General features: G+C 39.3%; 1 protein-coding gene and 1 non-coding gene across 4 annotated transcripts; both read left to right on the top strand.

Moving 5' to 3' along the window:
• Positions 1–14,772: 14,772 nt before the first annotated feature.
• LOC134661241 (RNA-binding protein 1) lies at positions 14,773–19,467 on the top strand. 3 transcript variants are annotated; one of them, XR_010097938.1, is made up of 5 exons: positions 14,773–14,893; positions 15,009–15,217; positions 16,960–17,022; positions 17,867–18,156; positions 19,307–19,446. XR_010097938.1 is itself a non-coding variant. In XM_063517226.1 (4 exons), exons 2-4 carry the CDS (start codon positions 15,009–15,011, stop codon positions 19,461–19,463), a joined length of 429 nt encoding a protein of 142 aa, XP_063373296.1. In that variant the 5' UTR covers positions 14,773–14,893; the 3' UTR covers positions 19,464–19,467. The 3 variants fall into 3 exon arrangements, 2 of the variants coding, with proteins under 2 accessions (XP_063373296.1, XP_063373298.1); XM_063517226.1 differs by lacking the exon at positions 17,867–18,156 and having other exon boundaries at positions 19,307–19,467; XM_063517228.1 differs by lacking the exon at positions 19,307–19,446 and having other exon boundaries at positions 17,867–18,246.
• On the top strand, positions 16,044–16,178 carry LOC134661959 (small nucleolar RNA SNORA53). The gene has a single exon (XR_010098004.1). It is a non-coding gene; the product is annotated as a small nucleolar RNA SNORA53 (small nucleolar RNA).
• Positions 19,468–20,230: the final 763 nt, after the last annotated feature.

The raw sequence follows: 20,230 nt of genomic DNA, 5'->3' as shown, positions 1-20,230 counted from the left end.
CCTGCCTAATGCTCGCTGCTTTTTGGACTTTAGTGAGAGGCCTAACTGAGGCGATTGGTAAGAAATTACTAGCTGACCACTGGGTCGGACTGCCGTAGGCTGTCTGGATCAAGCTCATTTTGATTATGTTCACTAAGAAAAGTGTAATATTTAAACTAGTTTTAGTCCCAAAGTTCAGTTGCCTTCTATTAGAAAACCCGTAACATTGATCTGCAGCTTTTGCAACTAAAGTACCTACTTTTCGTAACTATTTATAAATCGTCCGCTGTTTAACTGCACTCCTGCAGCCTTGAGACTCTTCTCGTGTTCTGAAAAAAAAAGCAGAAAAGAAAATTTTATTGAGTTTTAAAACATCATGTAACTATTTTAATAAGTAACCTAAAAATTCTAAAAATAACTTGATTAATTTTCAGTCATATTGCTGGCATCTTGCTTCGGAACAAAGTGTGAACGCATGTGACCTGAGTTCGATTCCCAGGAAAGGTGAACTTTTTGTGTTTAAATTAATAAGTAAAACCGCGCTAAAGTAGATAGAGGTCTTTCAAAATGTCAAATGTATAAAAGTTTTGGGGGCTTTCAAGCTTTTAATTATCACTTTTTTCACTCCTTATTCATAATTGTGATAAATCTTTGATTAAAATCATAATATCTCAATAAATGTTAGTGGTACTTATAAAAAAAGTGCCAACTAAAATATATGCATTTAGAAAAATAAGTATGTAAGAATTTTGATATCTGTTTTTCTGGACCATTATCAACAGTGGCGCCAACTGGTGAGCAAAAAAACGCTAGCCCTCATTTACAGTCATATTGCTGGGATTTTGCTTCGTCACAAAGTGTGAACGATGTGACTTGAGTTCGATTCCCAGGAAAGGTGAACTTTTTGTGTTTAATTTTTATTTGTAATTTAGATTGTAATTTGTATCTTTTTTAGTTTTAAACTTTTAACAAGATTAAAATATGCTTCAGGTAAATAAATAATGTTCTTTACTAACAAATAATTAAGAACAAATAATAATAATAGCAAGGTGAGGTCTTATTGTGACTTTAAGAGCTGCCGAAAGAGGGCGTTAAAATAAACAATTCTATATCAAAATAAAAATGCAATTTTTAAAAGAAATTTCATAATTAATAACTAAACCCGCGTCGTACGTTCAATCCCCAACCGCGATGTAAATTATGTATTTACAAAAAAATTGAATTTAATAGGCGGTATCTTATCTTATCTTATACCTATTATATATTTTCCGAGCTAAGCTCGCGTCGGTCTCCCAGATATTTTAAACATAAATTTACACACGAGTGTGTATTGAATGGCTTAACACGAGTTCGCAATTCCTGTACCGCTGTTAGGTATATTGCAGTGCATGGATAGATACACCTATTTTATTGACTGTAATCAAACACTCAAGCAGATTTTACTTTCACATAGCTCAAAGTGGAAAAATAAAGCTATCTAATGAAAAAATATATTTGAAGACGTAGGACGACTAATGCATGGATTGTATTATAAATTATCTAATTAAAACGATATTTAAATCAGCGCTGGGGTCTACCGCGAACACCGAAGTTTGAAAATTGCGGGCATCTTTCTCGTTTACTCCCATTACGGCGTAATTAGAGTGACAGGGTAAGGGCTCAGTTAGACGATGCGAGAACTCGCATGCGAGTTTCATTACATTGCGGGTTTTGATCGGTCGGTTGAATTGGACTTAGCCAACAGTCCGCAATGTAACTAAAATCGCATGCGAGTTCGCGCGCCGTCTAAATCAGCCCTAATACCAGCCTAAGCCATTCCTTTTGGAATTAAAGAAATTTCGAGACAATACAAGTTTGTCAGAAATTCATAATTCACTTTAATTGAATTTAGCTGACCTGCTGCTAGATATCCAATGGTAGTACTTGTGTAGCCTGCAGTCTTTTTCGTTTGTCTTGTTGGTTGGAAACATGGGGCTCACCTGTAATTTTAAAAGTCCATCACTTATTAAAGTTATTACGAAAAGAATACAGGTCCCGGATTTTTAGGGTACATTCGAAGTTAAGTACCTATATAGGGTGCTTCCTGTTACAGGAGCAATAAATTAAACTGTAGGCTGTACTCCTCAAACTGACCAACATTTGTTCAGCAACTTTTGAAAATAACTCATGTTTTGATTTTTATTACACTTTAAGTTTATTCTAAGAAGCAATGTATTCCAAATTTTGTTATGTTAAAGCGTGACAAGCAACGTCAAACACACTGATGTCAGCGTACATTGAAGGCAATATTTATTTTGTATGAACAAGAGGAAGTCTAAAGGATTTATAATTTTTAAAAGTTGCTGAACAAATGTTGGTCAGTTTGAGGAGTACAGCCTTTAGTTTAATTTATTGCTCCTGTTACAGGAAGCAACCTGTATAAATGTACAATTACAAAAATAAATTTCAATTGAATATAAGTAGGTATCCTATATATAAATTACAATTGAAAGTTTAAAAAAAGTTCGATTCGCCAGCACGGCCTGAAATGACGTTACAAGCTAGGAACATTATCGATAATGTTCCTCATTATAAATTTCGCTCAACAACTCGTCTCCGGTATCAAAGCGAATAAATTTGTACCTACGTTACTCTATACTCATCGATCGACGTTCTAAAACCGGTCAATTCGTATTCTAGAGACTACAAGGAACACATCCATATACCAGTTTTAGGTATTTAGAAGAGATGTGACGATTTTTCTCAAAACAGGCCGATTTCCTCCATTTCATTTCGATTTCACTCCCCGTAATACTTTCCGTAAACCTACCTCTACAGAGTCTACAGTATAGGGTTAGTAGGTAGGTACCTACTAACGGTATATTGCGTAAAAATGAAACATGCAATAATAAGACTAAATAAAGCAATGGCTCCGCATGTGAGCTGTACGAGTGTCGAGTAGACCTCGTCAAAGTTATAAAACTAAAACCAGATTAAGTACAAAAAAATTGCGGATGTTTTGTGGGAACAGATGAAAACATTATGTACTTACTTATTTTGCTTTGCCGTAGGAAAAAATTTGAAAATAAAAAATACTCATTTCATTCAGCCATTATTCTTCTTCAGATAATCAAAGTGCCTCTTGAAAGAGTTCCTATTATAATATAATATAAATATATTATCCTATTTATTATAATAGATAATCCTACTTTACCTAACAATGTTCAAGTAGTACTGTTAATATCGCTCTTAGGGATAAGTTTGCCATTGTATTACACAATTTATGTTTTTTTATCTGATGTGACCAATTCCTTTCTTTCGTACAATAAAGTGTTTCAGTACTTACTTACGAAATATTAAAGAACGGCCACGGTTCCTTTAAACAGTTCCAGTTCCATCATCAGGGTTTAAAGTCACATCAGTACAATGGTTTACGATCTCTTCGATAAGGAATAACTTAATAGTAAGAAAACTTATCGCAATAATGCATAGATTTCATTCTGAAATGAAAATTCAATCCTTAACGGCGTCCTAGCCTAGTCGGTAGTGACCCTGTAATTTCGAAGCAGGACCTCCGTCCCTGGTTCGAATCCTGGTAAGGGCATTTATTTGTATGTTCATCACAAATATTTGTTCCTGAGTTATGGATGTTTTCTATGTATATAAGAATTTATATATATGTGTATATTATATATATCGTGGTCTAGTACCTACAATACAAGCTTCATTGAGCTTACTGTGACTGGCTAGCTGGACTAGCTAGGTCGATCTGTGTAAAATTGTCATACAATATTTATTATTTAATCCTTTGGTAGGCTGACCAAACAACATCAGTCCACCGACCCTTCCTATGTGCCCACAGATTCGATGAAGGGGACCTAGAAGAGCCTAAAAACTAAACCAAAGTCAAGCCTTAAAGTGTAACTAGTAGTCGCTCCCTGAGATCTTTCTAGCATTTTTTTTTAATTCTACCCGAAAGTTGGATATTGTGTAAAAGTTATTTTGTAATTTTCAGTTATAGTTTTTTAATTTTATTATTTGTTTTTCTATAATTATAGTAGTTAATCATCTAAAAAGGTTAAATTAGCCAATTATGTGACCTGGCTAAAAAGAATGGCACGTTCCCTGCACGGCGCGGCGCGGCGCTGTGGTGGGTGGTGGAGTGCGCGCGTAGGTCTCGGCGGAACGTCACAGGCGCTGCGTCCCAGGACGGCCAGGATCAGCAGGGCAGTGTGTGCTGTCCGGAGCCACAGGTAGACTGGTGTCGGTAGTATTAGTCCCTCTGGAATTTGTAGGTTTACACATTTAGTCAAATGTTGGATTTCACGTTACTACCTGCGACATTTGGCCGATCGTTGACAAAGTCCAAGGCTATAAAGTGCAACCAGCCGTGTGGCCCGTGAGTTCCTCCAAGTTGAATTTAAGAACTTTGCTTCGCTTTTCTCGGTCGTTCGAAATGAAGGACTATCAGATTTGACGCAGCAGAGCCACGTTACAAAATTAGACAAATTTACTTTTTTTTGTCGATATAGATTTTGGAAATTTTTAAAATGCGGAAATTGGCATAAAGGACTTACGGCTCGGCCACGTCATTGAGCAACTGGCGACGGCGGCAGCGACAAGCATAGATGGGAACGAAGGTCCGATCGCTGTTTCTCGCTTCAACCTATTTTATTTATATAATAATGTACTTATTATAATACCGTTTGAAAAATACGGGTAGTTCAGCTCGCGAGCGAGGCGAGATGCTGTTGTCGTACTTGTCGTACCCGTCCTGTGCTACGGCCTAATAGACCGCGAGCCACGAACAGAAGGCCTACCGCGAACCACGTTCGACGTATTGCCTCTCTGTCGCACTTGTAAATTCGTACGTGTGACAGGGAGACATCACGTCGAACGTGTTTCGCGGTAGGCCCTCAGGTTTCCATGACCAATCGCCTCCCAGGCGATAACTCCAATAGTGGTTAATTAGTATCAAGCGGGAGGCGATGACTGAAAAGATTTTTTTTTACGTGTTTCGGTGGCTGCCATTCCTCAACCCACCAACGTAGCGGCAGCTGACGTCCACGAGGGTTCATCATATATGGCCGTTAACCAGTATACGAGTTTTCACCCGGGAGGCGATGACTGACGAAATTTGCGCCTGGCTCGAGGTCTATAATGTTCTGTAGAATAAGTATATCTGTGTTCACTAGACTTATAACGACCGGTGGCCTATTTTATAAAGCTACAGGTTACAATTTACAAGCGGAAGTCTCTTTCTAACCCTATGTGTTAGAACGAGACTTCCGCTTGTAAATTGTAACTTGTAGCTTTATAAAATAGGCCACGGGATATGAACCGTGATTAACTTTTGTGTTGTTTTCGAGCTCCCCAAACACAAAACACACACAAAAGGTAATCACGGTTCATATCCCAATCGTTATAAGTCTAGTGAAACTAACCGTGAATCATTCAAAACTGTTATATCTGTGTTGTAGAGTAGGTACCTATATAACCACACCAATATACAAATCCGCGCGTACGAAGTCGCGAGCAACAGCTAGTTTGTGATAAATGATTAAAATTGTTTTAGGTTAAGTTACGTTAAGTTCCTCCATCGCAGTTAAGTACATGGTAAATGTATGTGAACATTGTGTAGAATTAAATTAATTAAACATGGGTCACCATATGATTTAGATATTGTAAATGCAATATTAGGTTGAAAGTAAGTAGGTATAGTATAGGTACCTAAGATATTAGTCTAGTGATTATTTTGTGTAGGTATACCTCTTTTTAATCTAAACGAAAACTGTTTTCTATTTTGACTAATTCTAGGTACTTAAAAAGAATTGGGACTTTGGAAGAACAAAAGGAAATAAGGCTCTTAGCTCTGGCAATTGCTTCGACGCGTAAAGTGAACTTTCGATGTAGCACCTACTGCACAATCCAGCCAAGATTTACTCTTCTGTCTTCTTCCAGGGACAGGAATCTTCTAGGTGTTACTGCATACGCGCCCTTGCTGCATACATACGTGCCATTGATATAAGTAAGGTGCAGGGGGGCAATTTTGACTGCGAAAATTTTCAGCTAATCGAAATACATTCCATGTTTTACATTATTAACTAGAGTGCCATATATGTATGCTCAAATAGCGAAAAACATTTAATCGGCCTGCTTAACTCGGCATGTCCTGCAATAGAGTAGGTTCCGTAGGTATGGTATGGCCGGCTTTCCACTAAAGAATTAGAAAGACATTTTGACACACGTATGAACATACCTCAGACACTGAAGTCAGTGTTTGATAGTTAATAATGTTAAATAATAATGATAAGAACTCTAGTTAATAATGTAAAACATGGAATATATTATATCCATTAGTTGAAATTTCCCGCAGTTGAAATTGCCCCCCTGCACTTATCGCACTTTCTTGATTTTCTTATGTTCCCCTCGTGGGCCAACGTTAAACCATTAAAGATTAACTGGAAGGGATCCCTGAAAGCGATAGGATACATATGTTCGCATATGATACTGACTACAAGTATTAACAGTATAAGTGTCTTGGCTGTAGCTGTAAACTTATACTTAGTATTTGCCTGAATAAAGTATAAAGAATTTGTACAAATGATGTGTGTTTTTTAGGGTTCCGTACCCAAAGGGTAAAAACGGGACCCTATTACTAAGACTCCGCTGTCCGTCCGTCCGTCCGTCTGTCATCAGGCTTATCTCACGAACCGTGATAGCTAGACAGTTAAAATTTTCACAGATGATGTATTTCTGTTGCCGCCCCAGCAAACATTTTTGGTCAATATTCCGAGAAAGGCACCTATTTTAGGTCGCACAATTTAGGTGACCAAAATGAGGCACCTCGAATCGACGTCGAGTCGACATAAATGGGGAAAAAAAGAACGTGCCGGCGACGTATTTATTGACGGCAATTTAGTGATTACAACTATTAGGTCAACATTGGGTCATGTTTCCGACGTGGATTCGACGTCGCCACGACGCGACGTGCCGCGTAGTTGAAATGTACTAATTTGGTAATCTTTACCACCTTTAGACGTGGTGGTGACATATTTTTTACCATATAATTACTCTGCGAGGCAATGTTTAGATGAGACGCGATGATGAGAAAAAGAGACACAAACATTACGCTTATATATTCTTTTCACTCAGAAACAAAGAAATTTGACCCGAAGCACCAACAAATAAAAAAAAAACGAGAGGAGTTATGACGTCATCTTTTTTTTGTATGAAATTTAAAAAAACACTGTTTAGTAACCTATCGTGTGTGGTATTAAACGAAAGGGCTTTCTGAGCCGATTCCATAAATATATCATTACATTACAGTATTTTTAGGGTTCCGTAGCCAAATGGCAAAAAACGGAACCCTTATAGATTCGTCATGTCTGTCTGTCTGTCTGTCCGTCTGTCCGTCTGTCTGTCCGTCCGTATGTCACAGCCACTTTTCTCCGAAACTATAAGAACTATACTGTTGAAACTTGGTAAGTAGATGTATTCTGTGAACCGCATTAAGATTTTCACACAAAAGTAGAAAAAAAAAAAAATTTTGGGGTTCCCCATACTTCGAACTGAAACTTAAAAAATTTTTTTTCATCAAACCCATACGTGTGGGGTATCTATGGATAGGTCTTCAAAAATGATATTGAGGTTTCTAATATCATTTTTTTCTAAACTGAATAGTTTGCGCGAGAGACACTTCCAAAGTGGTAAAATGTGTGTCCCCCCCCCCTGTAACTTCTAAAATAAGAGAATGATAAAACAAAAAAAAATATATGATGTACATTACCATGTAAACTTCCACCGAAAATTGGTTTGAACGAGATCTAGTAAGTAGTTTTTTTTTATACGTCTTAAATCGCCTAAATACGGAACCCTTCATGGGCGAGTCCGACTCGCACTTGGCCGCTTTTTTTTAATTATAATAAAAATAATTTTCATAACATAGGTACCAAGTTTGGGCTTCTCCAGATACAATACCGTTCGATATTTTTTTGTAAAATATACCTCTTATTTTACCCGAATGACATTATGAGTAATTCGGCAGGGGTATGATTACACTTTGTAAAATTGAAAAATAAAAAAAAACTTACATGCCCACAAGCTGTTAACTATTGCCCACAGGAGAGAAAACTAGTGTGTTCGCGCGAACTGTACATTTTTCTCTCCTATGGGCAACAGTTAACAGCTTGTGGGCATGTAAGCAATGATTTTATCATAGTTCTCTAAATAAAAGGAGAACCTTTTCACGTGGATAAGGGTTAAATAAGAAAATTAACCTTTATAGCCCTTAACTCTTGTGTATGTCTACAGGAAAGACGTGAACACAGTTTTCTGTTTGACCCACCCAACTTCGGTTTTTACACGATTTAGGTCCGGCGGCCACTATCGACATTCGACACGTCGTCACGGCAAGGGATCTTCCGGCATATTGCCGAGGCGCCTTCAGGCATGCCGAGGTGTGCTTGGGAATAATTGCAATAGGTACATACATAGTACCTATGTAAGTAGATAGGCGAGTACCTACCTACCTACCTACCTACCTGGATATAAAAAAAAAGTCATTCATTATACACTGACAAAATAAAACAAACAAGAAGAAAGAAAAGCGGCCAAGTGCGAGTCGGACTCGCCCATGAAGGGTTCCGTATTTAGGCGATTTATGACGTATTAAAAAAAAACTACTTGCTAGATCTCGTTCAAACCAATTTTCGGTGAAAGTTTACATGGTAATGTACATCATATATTTTTTTTAGTTTTATCATTCTCTTATTTTAGAAGTTACAGGGGGGGGACACACATTTTACCACTTTGGAAGTGTCTCTCGCGCAAACTATTCAGTTTAGAAAAAAATGATATTAGAAACCTCAATATCATTTTTGAAGACCTATCCATAGATACCCCACACGTATGGGTTTGATGAAAAAAAAAATTTTGAGTTTCAGTTCGAAGTATGGGGAACCCCAAAAATTTATTGTTTTTTTCTATTTTTGTGTGAAAATCTTAATGCGGTTCACAGAATACATCTACTTACCAAGTTTCAACAGTATAGTTCTTATAGTTTCGGAGAAAAGTGGCTGTGACATACGGACGGACAGACGGACAGACGGACAGACGGACAGACAGACAGACATGACGAATCTATAAGGGTTCCGTTTTTTGCCATTTGGCTACGGAACCCTAAAAAAGACACAATAAGCACATAAGTCCAATAGGGTTGTTGACTGTATAAATATATATAATGTTTAATTATATACCTGGTAAATGAATCTTTTATCTATTTATAATAATTAGACAGTTTCTTATTTTTACCTTCCTTCTCCGTCTTAAAACCGTAAACCTTAAGTAATTATATTACGCAATTTCAGTTCTTTCCGCCCTCCGGTCTCATCATCAGGTCCTGGAACTTTATAAAGTTCGTGTTCAAGTACCTATAGTACCTACTGTTAATATAGACCGGTAGTAACGAAATATCACTGAACGATCACGTGAACCGCGGTTCCTTTAAAGATTTCCAGTTTCATTATCACATTTTGGGACAGGGATACCTATTTACGATCTGATCATCTTCGATGAGGAAAAATATCGTAAAAAATCTTATCACAATATAAAGCATAGATTTCTTTCTGAAGTTAAACTTCCGATGGCAGTTCCTTTCTTATAAATAGCGCGTGTACTTATACCTATCCTTGTGGTGTTATAAATGTGATTGCAATAAACGTAACTATGTAATGTATAAATAAAATAAAACTAAACCTAAGCTAACCCATAATAACTATTGTACTAATAACCCAACTCGCATCGTTACCTGCCTATTAGCTGTAACTATCTAGGTACCTAAGTAAACTTAATTAACAAAATTGTATTGAATGACATCGATAGCTGGCGCGGGTAGTATGAGCATCATTATGTGAACATCATACAATTGCAAATGGCAATGGCACCGGCGCGACGCGCGTGCGCCCTCGCGCCTTCCTCGAAACTCCTGCCTCTGTAAATCCACACTTTGTTTACCTTTTCACTAGAATAAGTAACCTAAACAATAGCTTTGCAAATCCACCTTATGGAATACTGCAAGCGTTAAAGCGGTAATTGAATTGAAAAGCTATGTTACTACACTGTATGCTGTGTACTGAGAGGACGCCAGAAGTCCGCCAGATTCATGTCGCGGCCAGTCGCGAGGTAATGCAAGTCGGGACGGGGCGGTGCGTGGCCGTTCTGTATGATAATATACTATCACTTATTCTGTGACTACATCATTATCTATTTCACATTACCTACATACCATACCATAATCCACACTGGTAAACTAAGTTGTGTGACGTAAAATTACAATATTTCTCTCGATTTATCTAAAAACCAATTGTCAGATCCTGGAATGATGACAATGGCGCCTTTCCAAAAAAGTAGGTACCTACGTCTTCGAGCCACCGGTGAACATACACCTAGATGCATAAAAACCAGCCAAGTGCGAGTCGGACTCGAGCATGAAGGGTTCCGTACCATTACGAAAAAACGGCAAAACAAATCACTGTTGTTGCATGGGAGCCCCACATAAATATTTATTTTACTTTGTTTTTAGTATTTGTTTTTATACGCGACGACAGAAATACATTAAGTATCTGTGAAAATTTCAACTGTCACGGTTCATGAGTTATTGCCTGATGTCAGACAGACGGAGAGACAGACGGACAGCGGAGTCTTAGTAATAGAGTCCCGTTTTTACCCTTTGGGTACAGAATGGTACAGAACCCTAAAAAGCAAATTAAAAAAAAAGCGGCCAAGTGCGAGTCGGACTCGCCCATGAAGGGTTCCGTATTTAGGCGATTTATGACGTATTAAAAAAAACTACTTACTAGATCTCGTTCAAACCATTTTTCGGTGGAAGTTTACATGGTAATGTACATCATATATGTTTTTTAGTTTTATCATTCTCTTATTTTAGAAGTTACAGAAGGGGGGGGGACACACATTTTACCACTTTGGAAGTGTCTCTCGCGCAAACTATTCAGTTTAGAAAAAAATGATATTAGAAACCTCAATATCATTTTTGAAGACCTATCCATAGATACCCCACACGTATGGGTTTGATGAAAAAAAAAAATTTTTTGAGTTTCAGTCGAAGTATGGGGAACCCCAAAAATTTATTGTTTTTTTTCTATTTTTGTGTGAAAATCTTAATGCGGTTCACAGAATACATCTACTTACCAAGTTTCAACAGTATAGTTCTTATAGTTTCGGAGAAAAGTGGCTGTGACATACGGACGGACAGACGGACAGACGGACAGACGGACAGACAGACAGACAGACAGACAGACAGACAGACATGACGAATCTATAAGGGTTCCGTTTTTTGCCATTTGGCTACGGAACCCTAAAAATTGTGAACCTCTTACTTAAAGAATTAGAAATGTTTTCTTGCTCATCACACATAACAGCGGAATGATGCCCAGGCCAGGGTGCCAACATCACAGTGGTTGATAGAAAACGCCAATACATACATACAATTCTTTTTATCGTTTGGCGTTTATCGATTAAAGATTTGAGTCTAATTAAATATACCTAAACAAATGTCCTGTCTTTACGAGGAACAATCGATAAGCGCCATCGGGATCTATAATAGCACTTACGACCTTCTTCGGGAAAACAGTCTTAAACAGGGTAAGCAAAAATGTATTTTGCAAGTTCTAATTCAAAGTACCTACACGTTGTGTAAACAAACACAATTTGCTTTAGTAGGTACCTACCTACTAAAGCAAATTCAACGCATTCACACATTGATACTCCACACTGTTTTCTACAAGTAAGTACACATAGGCTAGATATAGATTATTTGTTGTACCTATATCATCCGGTTCCAGGTCAGGTGCTGTAATTGGCTGGGCTGCTGTTAGAAAAAAATGAATATTAGACATTGAAACATTGTTATTGAGAGTAAATTGACAAACATTTACAGAAGCTCACCAGGTAAGCCCAGGGTTGGGACGGCATCCGGGCTGAGCCGACTTGACCAAGTAAAAAATGTTGGGTCAAAATGGTTATGGCACACCCTACGCCGTTTAAATATAAAATTTGGCTCCACTTCATTTAGCGAGCCCACCGCCTCCACCCACGCGGAAAATCTATTTGGGTCCCCTTTTGGGTTGGGGAAGGAATGCAGCACAATTCCGTTGGCACTTGAAAAACAATAGTTATGATGGCAAGAATTGATAACTTTTAAAAGATGTAGCACCGCTCACACAGAGCTTCTACATGGCCAGACCATGACATCCACGACATTGGTGAGCAGTGCGACGGGTATAGATATGCCACGTAGGTATATTTACTTATAGCTTTTAGTAACGGCAACTACTAGAAGCTAATTAATGGTCCGTATTTACCAATATTACGGCTTCATCAAAGGTATCTTTCAGTGCCTAGAATCTTTTTTTTTTATACTTGATATCCTTCATCAACGCAGCATGGCTGAACAAAGATCGACAAATTAATAGCTATCTCAGGGTACTTATAAGGCAACGTGCCAATCGTTTCCAAACGCTCCTTAGCAGAGCGTACTCATCTTTCTCTATCACTCTTCCTTAGTGCGACAGAGACAGTTACCGTTTCGTTTGGCACGTTGGATAGGCACCCAGAGGTGTTTAGATTAGAGCATAGATGATCCTAATATAGGATGTGCTATACGCGTGCGTCCGTGAGGGACAGCACATAAGCAATGCGACAATATGATTGGTCGAATTGGTTTGTTTCCCACCATAAAGCATACTAAATTTACGGTGGGGAATAAAGACTTTGACAAGGACAAACAATAATAGCGCTTTTTCTGCTACTCCTACTGAAAGATACATAAACATATCCTGTTCGATCATTTCCCCCACCCCCCCTCATACCTGATCCAATTATAGGTAGGTACTAGATTCATGGTTTAGACTAGAGTGTAAAGTTAGACTAAGAAGTCTGCAACGATTTTTATAGCACACGCAATGCAAGTGTTATTTTAAACGTCAAACTTGCACTGCGTGTGCTATCAAAATCGTTGGAGACTTCTTTTGGTGTAACTTTAGTAGTGTTTTAGGCAAAACTAACCGGAAAATAGCATGAATTATAAATATTGTATCATGTTATGATGACAATCCTTTGACATCTATTATAGCTTGCATATTAAAAAATACGCTTTAGAATCCATTTCGCATGTACTAATCAGCGTGAGCGATTATTATACATCGATAGTTTATAAATAAATACAGAAAAACATATCATGGTCGCGGGCCAGTACAGGCCTGTTAGAACTATTATTTTAAATATTCCCGCTCGATATTTTACTTACGCGAGTTGCTGCATCCCCGAACACAACAAAGTTTCTCCGTTGCGGCCATTGCTCCTCGCCGCCGAGTTGGCCACCAAAAATCAAACCAAAAATCAAACAAATTTCAATAAACGATATGCAGTTTTGAAACATGAGAAGTTGTCAAAAAGACAATTTTTTTTTTTTTTTTTTATTTCATTGCAGTGATATTATGCCAGTACAATATTATTTTATGTAGCTAAAATAACAAAAGTATAGCCGGTCAAACAACTGTGTCAGTAGAAAAAGACGCGAAATTCAAATTGTCTATGGCACTATAACCCATTTTTGAACCCATCGCGCTTATATTTTTAAATTTTTCGCTTTTTCACAGACCATAACTATAACAGACTACCGCACCACTTTTTTTCTGCGTGTAACTAAACGCTGAGCACCGTGAAATGTTGCCCCAGGAAATAAAACAAGTGGCTGAGGGGTAAAATTGTGGTCGTTACCGGCGACATCTCTATATTCATTGACAAGACATACGCCCCCATACTTCATATTGATAGTTCTAAGTGAAACAGCCCTGACTAACACAAAAAAGAGGAAAGGTGTTGGTATTCGACAGATGACAGCTGTGTCAAATAAAGTTTTGATTTTAAATATCTCGCACAAAATTGTCCATTCTACTAAATGTTAGGTATTTTTTTACTAAATTTTCATCTCATTTGCCCTTATGTCGCATACGCAAACAAATATTATAGCTGTACAAAGGGTCAACGATTTACGGTACGTACCAATTCTAGAAACGTTAAATTTTTTTACATCACTAGCTACAGACCGATTGATATGATTTAGTAATAGCCATTTAGACTCTCGGCTCGCGGCTCGGATCGTGGCGCGTCTTGTGGCTCGCCTCGAGCGCGTAAGCCCGTCGAGCTACTATTACACTCTCGCCTCGTGGCTCGGCTTGTGACTCGTAAGCTCGTCGAGCTAATATATTTTAAAGACTAACAGCACGACATAAGGTTTATAACCGAATGACAAGCCGAACGCGAGTGTGAACGCAAGCGCGCGTCCCGAGCGAGCCCCTTTGACTCGTGCCCAAAAAACCGCTCCTCCACGCGAGCCAGGCGAGCGCGAGTCGAGCCGCGAGACGAGCCACGAGCCCAGCGCTTACACTCTCGTCTCTTGGCTATATAGTCAATTTAGACTCTCGCGCGAGCCACGAGACGAGCCGCGAGCCGAGCCACGAGACGAGAGTGTAAGCGGTGGGCTCGCGGCTCGTCTCGTGGCTCGCAAGCTCGTCGAGCTAATATAATTTAAACACTAACGGCACGGCATAAGGTTTATAACCGAATGATAAGCCGAACGCGAGTGTAAACGGTGGACTCGCGTCTCGTGGCGCGGCTCGTCTCGTGGCTCGCGCGAGAGTCTAAACCGAGTGTAAAATTCATTGATTTTCCTTCACTCATTCATTCGTTTCATTCACTCGGCAGTTCTAATTAAATTTTTCATTCATACGCGTTCTAGACGTTTGGACGGCGGGTTGTGCGTAGTAGTTTTACCTTTGCCTTTACGTCTGTAAAACTAAATAATTACTTCTGATTATCAATTTAATAAGTGTCTGACCGTATTTAACTATACGAGGTATGATTATCCCATTAATAAAGGTTTTGTGTGTCGTTATAACTATATTAAAAATGGCGTCGGACAATCCCTATACGGGTAGATACTATTTTATCTATCTAATATCCTTTTACAGATGTCGCGCTACCGGGAATGGGACCTGTCTTGCAAAGTTTATGTGGGCAATTTGGGTACAAACGCATCGAAATACGAGATAGAAAAGGTGTTTTCCAAATACGGGAGCATAAGAAACGTGTGGGTGGCTCGCAATCCTCCGGGTTTTGCGTTCGTGGAGTTTGAAGACCCGCGGGACGCCGAAGATGCAGTACGAGGTCTCGATGGAACGTAAGTACTATTTAATTATTTAGGCGTCCTTTCTTCCGCGATCGATTTTGAGCTAAATTTTCCGTTTCGCTCTGTCTGCTATCGATTGATGTGTGAAAGAGTGAAATGGATGGTGTACCTTGTAACGCTGTGGTTTGGTCCGCCCGCCATTTTGAATTTGGTCTAGACCTACTATCGCTTATTTGTAATTTTTATGTATGCGTGGCTTATCTCGTTTTTGGATTTGTTAGGTCTATGCTGACGAAAGGTCATAATTTATTATTGTTTACGTAAGCTTTGCGATTTCGAATTATGTAGGTATTTCTTTTCTTTTATCAGTGGTCTCGTGGACATTTTATAGAAAGAGACTGTTCCTTCCCCCTCTAACCTACTACATATTTGAATATGAAAGCGCGCTTAAGTCAGTGATTGAAAAAATTCTATGAATAATATGTGAGTAAATGATTATTTCTACTAGATATTTTATATCGCAAATTTAATTTGTGAATTTATATAATTTCTGTCCTTCATCACATTAACAACTCTTTAATGTTTGCTTATTGCCTAAATCCTTAAAACACAGTTCTATAAAACCAATCTGTGAAAAGGGAAGCCAAAATAAAACTATTTTCATGTATATCAACTGAAGTAATGAGTAATATGTGTGGTTCCATGCCTAAAGGGTCCTTAGGCTCCATGTGCATAAGGACCCTTCTCTAAAGGAAAGCCACATAATGCAATGTATGATGTATTGATGTATGTTTAGCTGAACGTTTTTTTACATTTGATACTATCTAGAGTCTAGACCATATGGTGGTGATAATTAAATACATAATATTTGCAGATTTGCACGCTCCTTAGATCCATTTCGTTTTCAATACGAAATGCTTGAGTCATAAGTGTGCTACATTAAGGTACCTCCAAATTAAGACTGACATGTGTTGTACACAAGGTGCAGTGCTTGTCTTGAATTGGGGAACATTTATAAATTTTAAAAGGTGACTCCCACCGGCTCGCCTGTTTTTGGACGTTTGAGCAGAGTTGTAAAGGAAATGTTTGTCGCGCCGCCACTGCTGCATACTAGCTTCTCTGTTGCCCTCGACTGATTCAAAACTTGACACTGGAAAACGAAACGTGATATACACCCAGGTCATTCACTTTTATTGGATTGTCCACATAAGAGCGACTTTTCTGTAATGTGTTTGACTCAACCATTTTTCTCACTTGCATTTGGTTTGCACATGGCTTATTTTATTTATTACTTAGCTAGCGAATGTATTGACACATTCATTGCCACCCAGCCAAAAAAGACATCCATGCCAGGCCACAAAATTTCGTCATATAAAGTTGTACCACGATCCCGACTATCGGGTCGTCCGGCCTGGGAACGAAATCATAAAATACCCGATAGTCTGGTTTTCGGCACTGAATGTGTTAAATTAATTATTAAATTTACTCATTAACCTTTTGAACGTCAAGCGGCACATCCATTTGCCGTGCCACTGACACCACGGGGGTAAAATTTAGTTTTGTGAATAAATAATGCCAACCTAAAAGTGGGGTGTTTTTCAGTAGATTTTCATCAAAAAACGATCGACGTAGTAGTCACGATTTTGCGTTATGCCATATGCCGTCTGTGAGTGTGGTGTTCAAAATGTTAAAGGTTGTGAATACATACTATAATTATTAAAACAGCCTATAAATATGATTGTAAAGTCCGACCCATCACATTTATTTACTAAATAATATTTCATTGTCTGCAGGCGCTGCTGCGGGACCAGAATCCGTGTGGAGATGTCCAACGGACGCACCCGACGCGACAGAAGGTATGAGACACATTCTCGCTATTCAAACCAAGCTCTTCAAGCTATCCCGCTGACCTACACAGTTATGCTTCGATCACACTGACGCTGGTTCGAGCGCGGATAAGCTGTGCGAGCGAGACAGCGCTATGAACATGGCGTTGTCCCGTTTGCACACCGCGAAGCCGCGTCCGTGTGACCGAAACGTTATTGGCACACGATTTATTCAAAATTTAATCAGTGTCGGCAGCATTTGAACCAAATGACACTTGGAACTTAATTATAAATAGAAACTTTGCATATAGTGAACGAGGGTGGGCCCTTTCATTTAACTATTTTCAAGTGATTTGAATATTTTGTTAGTGGAAGTGCTCACTTTACTGGTGGTCCAATTGATATTATGTATTATTGACGGTATCCTCACTTGACTGCAACTGCAGTCTGGTCTTAATGATCATACTGCAGTTGTGAGCTAAAAATCATATTGTTCGGTTATTTTGTCTACAACAGTATGTTTGTTTGTGTAACAGTGTAATGTTTTCTATTGAGATTGGGTTTCTATTTCACCAATTTGACAATTGTCAGCCGACATTTCTAGGTCGACAAACGGCAATGGTATGTAGTGCCTAAGAATGTTTGTCAGCTCAGAAATGTATAGCAAATTGTCATAAGACATTGACAATAGTCGAGTTACCGAAACAGGCGCTCGAAAACCACCCATAAAAGTTCAAGTTTAATAAAGAAAAACTAAAAGTGTAACATACATTGGACCATCAGCCCGTTCGCTTTAACATAATGCTTTTAAAAACTTGTAGTTAAGTAACTTTACAAGTGTGATTAAAAGAGGTTGGTGTTGGAACTATTGCAGGTCCATTTTATCAACCACCAACCAACACACCAACGACCTCACCACATCTCTCCACCACGGCTCGTTAATTACATGCAAGGCTGCTCTCGACGGCCAGCTACGCGCCGCAGTCAGCGACCCTCCCACGGCCTTCACCTGACCTCTACCTTCCTAATATTCTATGAGCCACACAGTGTAGGAACCTAATCGCTTCTACTGCACACCAGCGGAGCTTTCCTTAGCTCTCGTATTACCTCGGTCAACGGAAACTTGCCCCCGTTTCCAGCACCAGCGACAGCTCACCATATTCGGTACTTTTTATCCTATACTACCTTCAGGGATGGCTTTTATGACAGAGCAACAACGTCCAAGCGTTCAGTCAACATCGAATAGATTGTGACGGCCAATGTGGCAACATCGGTGACATTGTCAGGCAACAAAGGAACATAGATATAGGCTAACATACATACAATTATTATAATCTTATATTATAGCGATACAACAGTTTTTTGTTGTGTCACCTGTTTTGATGTAGGATTCGGCAGTTTCCCACGGAACCGCCAAAATACCTCCACCTTTCAGCCAAAAGATATTGGAATACATCCTTATTTCTATGGTAACAAAGGTAAGTTACGATATATTTGGCCGTCACTACCTATTTGCTGCTGACTGTACCAAGGGATTACACTGCCACATGCGCGCGTTACTTTTATATGTGGCAGGGTCGCCATGTAAATGCCTGCGGGTATGCAGTAGTGCAATCTGGTTTGATGCTGTTACTCTGTCAGCCGTCTGTGATCTTACCTTACCTTAGCACTAGCCGAGTGTAGGATTAACTTTTGTTATAGGGCTCTCAACATAGAATAAGCCGGTAAATTAAAATCCTGATTCCAATAGTTTTGGTGTTTCCGCAGAAGTGAGTGGTGTGATGTTTGGTAAATGTCAAAGCATTTTAGCATTTTAATTTAGTTTGTCAAGATCCCTCACCTCATTGACATTGAAATATTTTTTAGGTTTTGAATAATTTGGTAAGCATTTATAAAAATTCACTTTATACTTCCAAATTGGAAAAAAGTAAATGTGATAAATATGCAATAAAGCACACATCCAGCGTCTTAAATTTAAATGCCTGCAGCTAGTTTTTAATTTCTTTTAGTAATACACTGTATATATCTTGTTTGTAAATAAATTATTATTAAAAAAATGCCTCCATAGTTCGATAATATAGTAACTAGGCAGCCAAGGGAAAGACCGACTCAACACTCACTAGTATAAGAACGCTACCTGAAACGTTACCTTTGTGTGTTGATTTTAAAGCGTAAAAACACGTTTTCTCCGCAAAGATTTCATGACCGATAAGTCTATACTTCTAAACTTTCTAAAGCAACACATCGACTTTATAGCCGGGCTTCACACCACTCAACCCCTCACTCGCCGCAACTCACCTCTATTTCCGCATAGGTCTCGCAGCCGCAGCCCGCGCAGGCGTTCGTACTCGCGCGGGCGCTCGCCGTCGCCGCGCCGCTCGCCCTCCGTGAGGCGTCGCTCGCCCTCCGTGCGGCGGTCGCGCTCGAGGGACAGGCGTAGCCGGTCTGAGAGCAAGAACAGGTGTGTATGAGCACAAACTCACCTCTGTTTCCGCATAGGTCTCGCAGCCGCAGCCCGCGCAGGCGTTCGTACTCGCTCGGGCGCTCGCCGTCGCCGCGCCGCTCGCCCTCCGTGAGGCGTCGCTCGCCCTCCGTGAGGCGGTCGCGCTCCAGGGACAGGCGTAGCCGGTCGGAGAGCAAGAACAGGTGTGTATAAGCTAGACCTGTAGGGCTAACATGGCCGGCTCTTTATCATTTGTCACCATATATATTTCGGTTTATTCACTCGGAGCATATCGTCGTTGCGCTTTCCAAAACTGATATGTGCTCGATTTTTGATTGACAAATAGTTACCTAGCAACAAAACACATAAGGTATGCCTTTAAGATTTGAGGAGTTCCCTCGATTCCTCATGGATCCCATCATCAGAACTGGGTTTTGACAAAAACGGGACCAATCTGTATGCATATACATACAATCAAAAAAAGAATTTTCAAAATCGGTCTAGTAATGACGGAGATATGGAGTAACAAACATAAAAAAAAATTTAAAAAAAAACATACAACCGAATTGATAACCTCCTTCTTTGAGATTTGGAAGTCGGTTAAAAATACACAGATAATTCTTACTGTTTTCACTAAAGCAAAAACCAAACGCATGGCATGACAGGTGATAAAAATGCGACCATGGTAGCTGGTCTGGTTCCCGCAGCCCCCGCCGGCTCTCTGGTATATCTCTGATACTAAAATGACAGGTCTATTACCCCAATAGGCGCGTCCACACAGAACGAGCCGCCTCG

The sequence above is a fragment of the Cydia amplana genome, chromosome Z, assembly GCF_948474715.1.
Source record: "Cydia amplana chromosome Z, ilCydAmpl1.1, whole genome shotgun sequence".
Classification (NCBI taxonomy): domain Eukaryota; kingdom Metazoa; phylum Arthropoda; class Insecta; order Lepidoptera; family Tortricidae; genus Cydia; species Cydia amplana.
This window is presented reverse-complemented; position numbering and strand designations above follow the sequence as displayed.